The sequence below is a fragment of the Pipra filicauda genome, unplaced genomic scaffold (assembly GCF_003945595.2).
Source record: "Pipra filicauda isolate LSUMZ 115617 unplaced genomic scaffold, ASM394559v2 scaffold78_size3787270_pilon, whole genome shotgun sequence".
NCBI lineage: Eukaryota > Metazoa > Chordata > Aves > Passeriformes > Pipridae > Pipra > Pipra filicauda.
In genome coordinates, this window is record NW_024104964.1 from 1293362 (window position 1) to 1305381 (window position 12020).

General features: G+C 43.9%; 1 protein-coding gene and 1 long non-coding RNA gene across 4 annotated transcripts in view; one reads left to right on the top strand and one right to left on the bottom strand.

Moving 5' to 3' along the window:
- Nucleotides 1-12020, bottom strand: part of LOC113993033 — a 59584-nt gene that overhangs the window by 37663 nt on the left and 9901 nt on the right. The window lies entirely within an intron of this gene.
- MME (membrane metalloendopeptidase) overlaps nt 1-12020 on the top strand; it is a 29561-nt gene that overhangs the window by 8715 nt on the left and 8826 nt on the right. For both annotated transcript variants that reach the window (XM_027730800.2, XM_027730793.2), the window contains exons 6-17: nt 522-617; nt 723-841; nt 1458-1523; nt 3985-4119; nt 5470-5571; nt 7238-7374; nt 7477-7570; nt 8145-8273; nt 9019-9117; nt 9588-9668; nt 10085-10188; nt 10363-10421. In XM_027730800.2, coding sequence (XP_027586601.1) covers nt 522-617; nt 723-841; nt 1458-1523; nt 3985-4119; nt 5470-5571; nt 7238-7374; nt 7477-7570; nt 8145-8273; nt 9019-9117; nt 9588-9668; nt 10085-10188; nt 10363-10421 — 1221 coding nt within the window. The remainder of the gene's footprint in view (nt 1-521; nt 618-722; nt 842-1457; nt 1524-3984; nt 4120-5469; nt 5572-7237; nt 7375-7476; nt 7571-8144; nt 8274-9018; nt 9118-9587; nt 9669-10084; nt 10189-10362; nt 10422-12020) is intronic.

A 12020-nucleotide genomic window follows, 5' to 3' on the forward strand; every position in this document is an offset into this window, starting at 1 on the left:
ACTCTTCAGTTACTAGTTTGCTGCAGATATTTAAACTCAAATCCTTTCAGTTAAATATGAGTTAATTCTTTTGTAGAAATTAGCAGGGATGAGGTGAAAGCTCCGTGGCATTACCAGGCTGTGGGAAGACAGGGAGACCATTTAATTCAAGAGTCTGAGCTGGGCTCTGCCACTGGAACAAAGAGCAGTAAAACAGTTTGCAGGGCTTCCTAAATCACATATTTATAGTTTTTATAATTTTATGAATACTTCTCAAAACTATTATTTCAAGCTCTCTGCAGAGAGAAAAGACAATAGTTCTTCAATGTCATGGCTGCAAGGATGTGCCCATGCTGTTTGCATCATGACTGGAATGTTTTCACATTAAATGTTAAAGCAGAGTCATCCATCAGAGTAAACTGCTGCTGTGGTGATGGGGGAAACAGAGTTCCCAGCTTCATTGTTCCAAACTCATTATAATATATAATATATATTTGTGGGGTTTAAAATGTCATGGTAACCCATTTTGTTTTTTCCAAAAGCTGCCATTGATAGCAGAGGTGGAAGGCCTTTAATCAGTTTATTGCCAAATGTGTCTGACTGGCCTGTAGCATCAACTGACTGGGAGGCTTCCTATGGTAAGACAACCTGTGCTTATTTCTTTTCAGTTAAAATATCTAAATTACTGTGGTTTTTATTGCTTACCAGAAATCACAACTGAACACACCTTTCCTTTTGCTTAGGTGCTGCCTGGACAGCTGAGGCAGCTATTGCACAGCTCAACTCCAGATATGGGAAAAAGGTCCTTATTAATTTTTTTGTGGGCACAGACGATAAGAATTCCACAGCACACATCATCCATGTAAGTCTCCCTGGGGGCCAGGACTTGCTGATCCTAAAAGTGCAGCAAATAACCAGAAGCTAAATGGGAACCACCAGCAACACCAGATTTGAATTTACTAGAGTATGTTGGAGATGAACTGGTGAATCAATGGAGTTTCACCTTCAGTTCTCTGTTTCCCAGTGCCCTGTCTGTTCTCCAGGTTGACATCCTTGTTCTGTGCACTCATCCCCTGTTATTTTCAGTGAGATGGGGAATAACAGATATGTACAATACACACAGAAGTTACAGGAGCAAAGGGCCAGTCTCTCCTGTCGCTGGGTAGATGGATCCATGAGCACTTCACATGTATGAATTCCTGAGGTGCAGGGACTGCCTGGCTTCTCTGGGGGCTGTTTTGTCACCTGGACTTCACCTATTTTCACACTGGTTACCAGCAGCTTGCAATGTAACAGAAAAAGAGACTGAAAAGAAAGGCAAAAAGTATAGGGAGAGTGAAAAGAATTAAAGGTGAGGATGAGAGAGAAACTTCCCTGTGGCCAGAGTGAAGCCCCAGCACCTGTAATTCCCAAACGAGAGTACAATGCTCTGCCATTTCATCCTGAAGTAACTTTTCCATTTTTGTTTGCATTTTCAGATTGATCAGCCTGGCCTGGGCCTGCCTTCCCGGGACTACTATGAGTGCACTGGGGCATACAAAGAGGTAAGGTGGGGACACATCCCTGAGGACATTTCAGAGGGTTTAGGCTGTATTTTCAAGGCAGACATATCCTCAGGAGTGGGCATGAGTGAAGGACAGAACAGTCTTTCCTCAAAGAGATTCCAGTGCTGCCCCTGGAAAACATCCCTGGGAGAATGAGGGAAAATGGAAAGGAAAGGTGATGATAATGAGCATTTAACCAAGGTTACAGTAACAGGCTTGGGGAGAGAAACAGAACCATTCAGAGCCAAAGACACACTTTTCTGCACGAATGATCTGAAAAGATCACAGTCCCCTACATCAACTGTAGCTAAAGTATGTGATACCACTGGAATTGCTCAGATACCTGAAACCTCACATGGTCTCCTTTAATTCCTCTTTACTCATTACTGGTACATGCTCTCATTAACCTGTTAGCACTGACACTGTATCTCTGTTGCTAATCTGGGATGTGCTTTAAGTCCTTGGGAGCTGCAGTGTCTGTGTTTGCTGAAGTCATGGAGCTGAAACTGCTACCACAGTGACCTTTAATTACCTGCTTTTCTTCCGTGTAATTAAATGCAGAAGCAATGAGAAAGTGTACAAACCATTTTGGGTTTGTTTGTGTTTTGCTGACCTGCCACCAGTTAATAGTGATTACATTTAATTACAGATCACATGGTCATAAAAGACAGTCATTGCCACCTGAACCGTTCAGCTCCATGAGTATTCCACATGTGAATGGGATGGCCTTTGGGAGCTGGCTCAGGGAGCACCACCTGCTCCTTCCTTGTGCTGTGTCAGCTGCAGCACTGGGACACAATTCCACAGTTCCCGTCCTAATCTCTGACCTGTCTGAGTATCAGCTCTGCACAGCAGAGGAGGAAGGACTCTGAACCCCCAGCTTTATGACTGCCAGGCAGGTTCCCATACCCTCCCCATTCCCATGACTGCTCCAAGGGAGAGCAGTTCCCTTCCATGCCCACAGTCCAACAGAGCCTGTTCCTGGCTCTGGTTCCTGCTGTGTCACTGCACAGCAAACACCAGCTCTGCCTCCTGCTCTTCGACCTCTGCCTCCCTCAGGGCTCCCCACTCAGACACACGGGTGGAACCTGGCAATAAAATCATCTTGTCCTGTGAGATACAGGACAGCTCAGCTCACACAGGAGCGACTCTGCCATTCCCTCGGGAATATCTGACACTCTTTATTCAGGGCATCTGGAATTAGCTGACTGAGTTCTTTGCCACCTGACCTAAGAGCTGCACTTTAGGACAAAAACAAAGTCCACAGACTGGTGCCTGAAAGGCTCTGTTGACTTCCTGGTGCGGGGTAATATCTGTAGTGAATTTTGAGGTGTTTTTTCCAGGCTTGCTATGCACTGTCTGTCGTGACTCGTTGTAGCTCTGTGGTTTCACGGGCTCTCCTCTTTCATTACCAATGGCACTGAGAGCTCAGTCCTGCCTCTGGGCACTGTGCTGGCAGGACCTTCTGAGCTGCTCAGTGCCCACACCCCAGCCAGGTACAGCCTGGCACTGCTGCAGGGAGGGAGGGATGCCCAGGAGGGGAGTTCTGGAGTGGCTGCACGTGGGACATTCATTACAGGGGTGTGTCCTGCTGCCCAAGGAGCACAACGTACCAAAATACTGCTATTAATAAAGCTGATGATGTGCACACCTTATTAATCCTAGCTTTAATCACTGGTTTGGGAGATCACAGTATATTGCATAAAACATATATTATTTCATAGCTAATCTAGTATTATGTATTTTTTAAAATTTACATTTTAAAAGAATATTGAAAACAGCATTTCTGTTGATAGAAAAGTGGAATAATCAAAAGTGGCTAATCAAAGAGGAATTAGAATAATACTGAGTTCCATAAAATATAATGACACCTGTAGTGATTTGACAGTGGGACATCTCAGATAATTTACTGCCTTATTTACATTCTTATCCTTGGTGAATTCTTTCCTGTTTAATTTAATATGTACTATCCTGTCTATAATAGACCTAACTTTGGATACAGTGCCATGATTTCCAACTGTTCCCAGAAGCACTAGAGGAGGCTCACTGCTCTGAGAGTGCTTTTCCCACAATGCCAATTCCCTGGTTTTCTGTTCCTGGGAACACTGCTCTTTGGAAGCGGTATTTTTGGAAGTTGTAATTAAAGTGAGCTAGAAAAACAGGGATGATGGTTTAAATATGGACGTACAAACGTCTCAACTGCAATAATGAAAACACAGTGCAGTCATTGAGCATGTTTAGCTTTGAACAGTGCTCCAATTACACAACAGTTCTCCATGAGGGAATTTTCAAAGTTAATTTCTAGCTGTGACCTAACAGTATTTCAGAATAAAATTAAACTTTTTAAGTAAGGGGTGAAGATCTGTAGTTCATAAAAATAAAGACAAAATCTTAACTATAATCAAGGCATGCTCTGCTCCGAAGAGTTTTGTCTTTAAAATGTTCCTATTTTTCCCTGCAGGCATGTTCTGCCTATGTTGATTTCATGATTTCTGTAGCCAAACTAATCCTACAAGAAAGAAACATTTCTGTCACTGAGGATGAGATTTCTCAGCAAATGAATACAGTCATGGACCTGGAGAAAGAGATTGCCAATGTAAGAAAAACATTTTTAATGAACTGACTTTTTCCAAAATACCTAAGAAAGTTTACTGTAAACTGAGTTGTTAAGTGACCTGCTGGTGGTATTTTGTGGGACCAAAAACGAATGTCCCACCTGAGAGGGACACGTCCCAATGCAGACATGTCCTGGAAGGAGCAAGGGAAAGGATCTGAGTTAGCTGTTTGCCAAGGAAATGTTTTACCCTGAGCTGTTCACAGAAGCCCTGCAAGAGGAGACAGAGAGACTTGGGCTCTGTTTGATGTGGTTTGGAGTGTGAGTTTTGGGAGATGCTTTGGGGCCTCTCCTCCCTTTGTCCTGTTTCCCCGTGGGCTGTTTGGATCCCAGAGCAGCAGATTCCCAGCCCTTGGCCTGCCCTGAACACAAAGTCATGTTTGTGCTGCACAAGCTGCTCCACAATGCTGATTGTTCCAAGAAAGAGCATTTTTAATCAAACACTGTTCTCCATTAAAAGGAAAGGGCAAAGGAAAAATATCATGAGTTTGACTTTGGAGAAACAGTGAGAATGTGAACTTGCACGGAAAAAACCAAATGGAAACTCAGGCATTCAGGAGCAAACCATGGCTTGTGATTATTAACTATTGCAGCAGGACCTGAAGCTGAGGATGACTGTGGAACAAGTTAAAGACATATTTTCTAGCTTCAGCTATTTTTCAAGTTACACTGATAGTAAGGGCACACATTTGGGAAAACCATTTGTACAAACTAAAACCATCTGATTTTGACTTTCTTCACATCTTCCTTGAGAATCACAGCCCTGGGCTCAATCAGAGATGGGAAACTATTACCAAATAATGAATTCACTGGAGAAGGATTTTACAGAGGAGTATGAAAGGAACCCACACCTGCAATGTCTCTGCAGCAGTTGCTGCTGACAGGGAGTCCAGCTGGTGCTGGGGAAGCTGCCTCTGCCTTGGGTTTTAACCTTCCATCCAAAACTCAGCATCAGCCTGAGAGTGACTGAAGAGAGCTGGCATTGTGCTCTTGGGAATCTGTTAAAACACAGAAAAACCCCACTGAATGCACAATAGGAAAGGGGAAGCAGGAGAGAAGGATGGGGATAAAATGAGACTTGGCATGACTGATTTTTCAGAACACTTCAGTTGGTAAAATCTGCTGTTCTGGATGCACATATTTAACTCCCTGGTGCAAAGCCACATTGCCCAGAGTAACCCTGAGCCTCTGGGAGTGGTGGGTTGTGGCTCCCTGGCTGAGCAGGGCATCCAGAAAGAACACACAGGGTATCATGTGCATCCTGATCAGAGCCAAAACTCCTGGGGACTGCCTCGGTGCACTCAGTAATTGTCTCATCATTAACTCTGATAGGCAACAACAAAATCTGAAGACAGAAATGATCCGCTTTTGCTCTACAATAAAATGACGTTGGCACAGCTCCAAAACAACTTCTCATTGGAAATCAATAATAAGGTGAGTGATCAACAATCCGATATTTTAACCCCTGATTTATCACTGATGAGATTAACCAGGAAAGCCTGAATTTTTTTTCTGTTAGAGACATTTCTTTCCTAAGCTGAGCTATATTTGCAGTTGAACAGGATCCCTGATGTGCACAGTTGTACCTCCACTTCTCATGTCCCTGAACTGGATGTACAGGGCTGTGCCTCTGTACTCGCTGTCTCTCCTGACAGATCTTGCCCTCTACCTCAACATAAAGTAGAGGAAAAAAATATCCAGTGGAAGGTGTCCCTGCCCATGGCAGGGGGTTGGAACTAGATGATCTTTAAGGTCCCTTCCAACCCAAAGCAGTCTGGGATTCTGTGGTTCTGTGAGTTATGGGTTCAGGATGGTCACTCTTGCCAAGCTGACAGGCACATAACCCTTGCTGGCCATCAGGATGCTCTTGCACCCTTTGCAGAGGACCAATAAATCCCCTTCCAGTAATTCCCAGGGCAGCTCCCGAGGGCCAGGACCAAAGGCCAGCCTGTAGCCACCAGCTGGCTCAAGGATGTAGCAGTGGAATCCCAGCCCCTCTCTGTTCATCCAGAGCTGCAGAGGCAGAACAGGAAGTCCTGACTTTCCAACATTCCCTCTGTAATTCCCAAAGCAAGCACAAAGGAGCCCAGAAGTCAGGACCACGAACCAGGACAATCCTGCAGTGCCAGCCCTGCCTCAGCTCTCAGCCCCAGCCACGTGCTGTTTGTGCAGTGCAGCCTTCAGCTCGTGGCACCAAAGTCTGGCTAAAAACCAGCTCAAGGTTTGCTAGCACAGGTGTGTCTCCTCAGGAGCATCATGTCCTACTAGACATGGGTATATTTGATCCTAAATGACTTTTATGGAGGCTTCTGAGGCCAGTAAGGTGCTATGGAACACTGTTATTCCTGCTACACTTTCATAATCATTGTGATTTTATTGACTTTAAATTCTTCACCTTTAATTCTCTGACAGTTCCCTCCTGCCTGGCTTAATTGGTTCCATAATTCAGCTTCTCCCACAGGTGCAGTTGGTTACCATTACAGTCACCTTGTCAGAAACCAACTTCTGTCACAGAATGGCACTGCCCTGGTTATTATTAGTTCCTGGGGGGTGCTGCAGATCAGCAGTAATTTAAATTTATTCCAAAATGCTCAAAAGACACATGATGGGAGTTGGTAGTGTGGTTGTAATGGTCTAAGATAGAACAGCAATAATTCCCAAGATTAGCTTGAAGTTTGCTGCTCCTCTTCCAGACCTGCAGTGACTGTTCCTGAAAGCTTTTCTGCTCTCCTCAGCTACATTTGTTTGCCTGATGGAAGATGTTATCTCCTCCAATAAAACTTTCCAAAGACTGGGAAAAATCACCAACACTTTTCAAAGCGATAGGAAGAACAAAAACTTTAAAAAATAACAACAAATTTTGTTAGTTTGAAATCAAAGCAATGTCTTGACCCTTTCTGCTGAATTCCCCCCTTTACACTTCAGACTTTTTAGCGATAAATGATCTCAGGCCATTCTTAGGATGATGACCCCATTTACAAGTAGTGCAGCTATTAGGGAAATTAAAGGCAGAGCATTTGTGTCATGCAAACATATTTAAACTGGAAAAGACAGCCATGTTTATGACTGAACCATGTAATAATGCATATTAATTTTCCAGGCATTCAACTGGTCAGAATTCATAAATGCCATCATGTCAACTGTGCAAATCAACGTGGCCAGCACCGAACATGTCATCGTTTACGACCCCGACTACCTGCTCAAGCTCAGGTCTATTCTCAGCAAATACTCCCCCAGGTAGGTGTCTGAGCTATTCCTGGCCCCTGCCTTTTCTTTCCAGTCAACTCTAAAAGCCTCAAAACATTACCAGCTTATTACTGGTGTCCTTTTATTAAACAGGGACCTTCAAAATTACATGACCTGGCGGTTTGTGATGGACCTTGTCAACAGCCTCAGCCGGGACTACAAGGACACCAGGAATGCTTTCCGCAAGGTGCAGAAATTCATCTCTAAGTTGTAAAGATGACTTTTGTGACCCACAAAAGATATATTTTTTTTCTGTAGGTGTAGTATATAAATATTTAATGTATTTTGGATTTTGCACACAAAAGCCAGATGTATTTGCTGAGCCTCTGCTGGCGAGTATCCATAATTTATGTGATTTATGCCTGATAGCTGAGTAGATTTGAAAGCACTGCTCTGGTACTTGGGCTCTTGTTTTTCTGAATCTAAATGAATCCCCATTTTGATACCAGAACAGTCCCATTCATTTGCAGGGTGTTACAGTTCTGACTGACTTGTTACAAACTCTTCAGCAAACATTACGGGTCCAATCTTGTTTTTCAGTCATTAGATCCCACAGATAATTAGTGCTTTTACAGAAATGCTGAGCAGTTTCACAGATTGGACATAGAAGTTCTTTGTATCATCCACTCAGCTCTATCATGTACCATGATAATGTGTTATCACATATTTACATTATCATGACAAAGCCCTTGCACACTTTGTGACAACATCACACAGAGTAAAGGAGATTCTACTTCTGACCTGCTGGTTGTGTTTCCCAGGCACTTTATGGCACAACCTCGGAGACGGCAGTTTGGCGCCGCTGTGCCAATTATGTCAACGGGAACATGGAGAACGCCGTGGGACGGCTCTACGTGGAGGAGGCCTTTGCTGGAGACAGCAAACACGTGGTAAAGCTCTGAGCAAACCCGGCCCAAGCGCCATCAAAGTGTCACCTCATCCTCACCTACCCTGCACTTCTTGACACTGCTTTGATTGCACTTTCTATTACTGTGTAATCAAAGTGGGTTCGATCTCTCCGTTTTTATTAAAGTGTGAATAACAGTTAGTACAAAGTTTTAAAAATTGAAGTTTCTGTTAAAGTAACATGTGAAATGTGAGGATTGCACATCCCCTGGAGGGAGAGAGGCAGCTGCCTGCAGGTCCCTCAGTGGCACACCAGCAATGCACGTCCCAGGAGCAGCACTCACTGACTCCAGCAGTCGCTGCTGCTCTTGGAGACTGACACCATTCACATCCCACCATCGTGGGCCACAGGGACAACTGCCTATTTCTGGTTGCCTTCAGTCCCACAGAAAAGTGCTGAAAATGACCCTGAAGTGAAGCCTGAGGTGCCTCTGATCCCCCCCGAATCCCAGTGTAACCCGGCCCATTGTGGGCGCTCTCACATAGCCCACAGTGCCCTCAGATGCACAGTGTCCGGTGGGGTGTCTGTCAGGTTTTGGTGACCTGCAGGGCTCAGCTGCATTGCCTGGTGAGCTCCTGCCCTTCCAGGACAGGCTGAACGTGCTCTGTGCCTGGAGCCACAGGTTTTACCTGTGAGCCCACACAAAGAGGGGCTGCAATAATCAAACTATGGCTGGGCAACAGTAACATCATTTTCTGTGCATTTGTAACACTGGTGGTTTTTCCCAGGTTGAGGAAATGATTGCAGATATACGTGATGTCTTTATAAAAACCTTGGATGAACTTTCCTGGATGGATGCAGAGACCAAAAAGAGAGCAGAACAAAAAGTAAGCTCTGTCTTAAATACTGGTAATGTGTACTTCTACAAAAATCAGTATGCCAGTTGTTTGTCCTGACAAACATAAGCAGTAACTCTGTCACATTCAAATGCACATACATCTGTGTTTATATAGGCACAGCAGCTTACAGATTCCATGGAGAGAGGCACAAAAATAGGAGGAATCTGTAGACAAGATTAAGACCTTTCAGGCAAATCAGTAATTAAAGGGGGAGATGATAAATATCTAGAGGAAAGCAACACTGAAAATGGCAAGGAATGATTTGTGGTGATTTGACCAGCTACCAGGAGCAGCCACAAACTAGTGCTTTCAATGAATAAAAAATGCAAACCAAACCTATGTATAATTAAAATGCCATGGTTTCTGCAGCTGCTTCCATATTGCCTTGATTATATAATTTATGACTGATTCAAATCATGGCTGGATTTGCTCTGAGTATCAAACTCTTCTGTCCCCAGGCAAGAGCAATCAGAGAGAGGATTGGTTACCCCGACGAGATCGTGACAGATGACAACAAGCTCAACAGTGAGTACCAGGAGGTGAGTGACAACCTGCCCAGGTCTGCAGAGCCCAGCACTGGCTGCAGGGATGCACAAACACACAACTCACCCCTGGGTTCCTTCCCACTCCAGCTCACCAAACTGGAGCTGCTGGTTTCAGGCAGGCAGCTCCCACAGGTTAAGGTCAACACCAACAGCTGCTGAATTCCACTCAAAATATGTATATAAAGAGGGAATAAAGAGCTCTGGAAAAAAAGCTGCTACCATATCTCCAGCTACAGTATCAACTCTGTGGCATAGCAGGGCACTGCAAACCCAGGTCTAACTGCAGAGCAAAAAATACTCTTAGGAATGTGTTCCTTAGCTCATCATGCTTAGGGCTACATTTCCCTGATCCATGTAGCTTTTATTCCAAATAGTAACACCACCACTAACTCCTCCCCCTTTCTTTTTAGTTGAACTACAAAGAAGAGGAATACTTTGAAAACATTATTCAAAATTTAGTATTTACCCAGAAGAAAAGGTTGAAAAAGCTCAGAGAAAAGGTGGACAAAGAGGAGTGAGTATTTAATAACACTGTGTCTAGTCTTTTATCCAGTTTACCCAGGAGAAGGTACCTTCCAACCTCAGTTATTCTGCAATTCTGTTACATGGTTTCTGGGTTTATTCTAGTAATCATTAACTCTGCCATTAAGAACTGAAATTCTAACATTTGTTCTTCTGGTGTTACCAGGTGGATAAGTGGAGCTGCTGTTGTCAATGCTTTTTACTCAGCAAGTAGAAATCAGATAGGTAAGGTTTACCAACTTACTAGTGGGATACAGATTTAAATGGCCAAATTATTTTTATATATATGTATGTATGTGTGTGTCTTTAAAATTAAGAAGTGAAGCGATCTTGATACTACAAATTTGAGTATAAAGATTTCTAATGTCAGCCTGTCCAAAACCATCCATGGTTAAAAATAACTCAACATAGAAGAGAGAGCATTAAACTGCCTTTAAAGAAATAAAAAAACATCCATTCTAGCTACAGATTAGAACCACGTGGAGGTCCTGGGGTTTCTCCTCTCGTGAACCCTCCCGGCTCCCCTCACAGTGCTGCAAGTCTTGCAAGAGTCACAAAACATTTCACAACATTAATTATGCCTCTCGATACTTCTGTCATCTCCATTCTGCACAGTGTTGCCATTCACATCCCAGCCTGCAGGGTCCTTTCTGAGCCATCAGTGAGGTACCAGGAGCCAGGTCTAACTCCTGAAAACAAGGCTACAAAGATGGAAAACCTTTGGCCTGCAGGGCCCCGCGCAGAAAGGAAACAATATTATTTCTTGATGTGAGCATTTAGCACAAAAACCTGCTCAGAAGGCTTTGTTTCAAATAGGTTTGTTCAGTAATTCACAGGAATCAGGAAGACTGAAGCTGGTGACTGGCAGTTAATGTGATCCATAAATCCTTACCTCATCCTTTAGCTATGGCATGCACGGGATAATTAAAGCAGTCTGATCTTTAGAGTGATGTCTGAATTAGTTAGCACTAGGCTTAAGGAAAATCTCTGAAGAGCAGTTCTGTGCATGATGTGTAGGAAACTTAGAGCCCTGTTCTGACATTTGAACATGGTCTGATCTGCACCATCCCACCAGCACTCGGACCATGAGGAAGCCACTCAGGTTCCAAAGCCCAGCTGAGGGGCTGCTGCTCAGGCACCCAGGAGTGTTCCCTCAGGCACCCCCTGGCTCTGAGCCTGCACATCCTTCCCAGTGCCCATCCCCTGGCAGTGCTTCCACGGCCAACAGCTCCCGATCCTGTGCTCCAGAGACCCCCCCTTTCCCAGTCAGCCCAGCACACACCATGGCACTCACACTCCTGTTACTGTCAGTGCTTTCTGACACAACATCGGAACATTTGCACATTTAGTTCCAGTCAAAGCAGCAATGGAACAGAACTGCTATAGCAGCAATGTGCACAGGTTTTTTTCTAACCTGTTTATTATTTACCAATTTTCTCATGGTTCTTTCTCCTCTTGAAAGAAACTCCTAGAACTGAACTGGGTTTATGCTGAAAGGCAAGAAGATTTCTTTCTCTTGCTGTGTGAGAACTGTCACCTAATTCTTCTTTTCTGTTCAAGTTCTGTAGAGTTACATCCATCTCCTTCCCAGTGAGAGTTAACACTTTGTATTGCTGCAGTGGGCAGAGGTGCAGGGAAAAGGCACAGAACAGAATATTTTATAATATTTTACTATTCTTCATTTATAAAAAGATCAGAATTGCAACATGATGTCTTTTTTACTGAATTGCTTCTTACAAACCTAGAAAAACGAGCACAGAAATGGGTGAGAAGAACTGCTTTGTTCCAGTTCTCTCATTGCCAGCTTGGCCTATTTTTATTGAT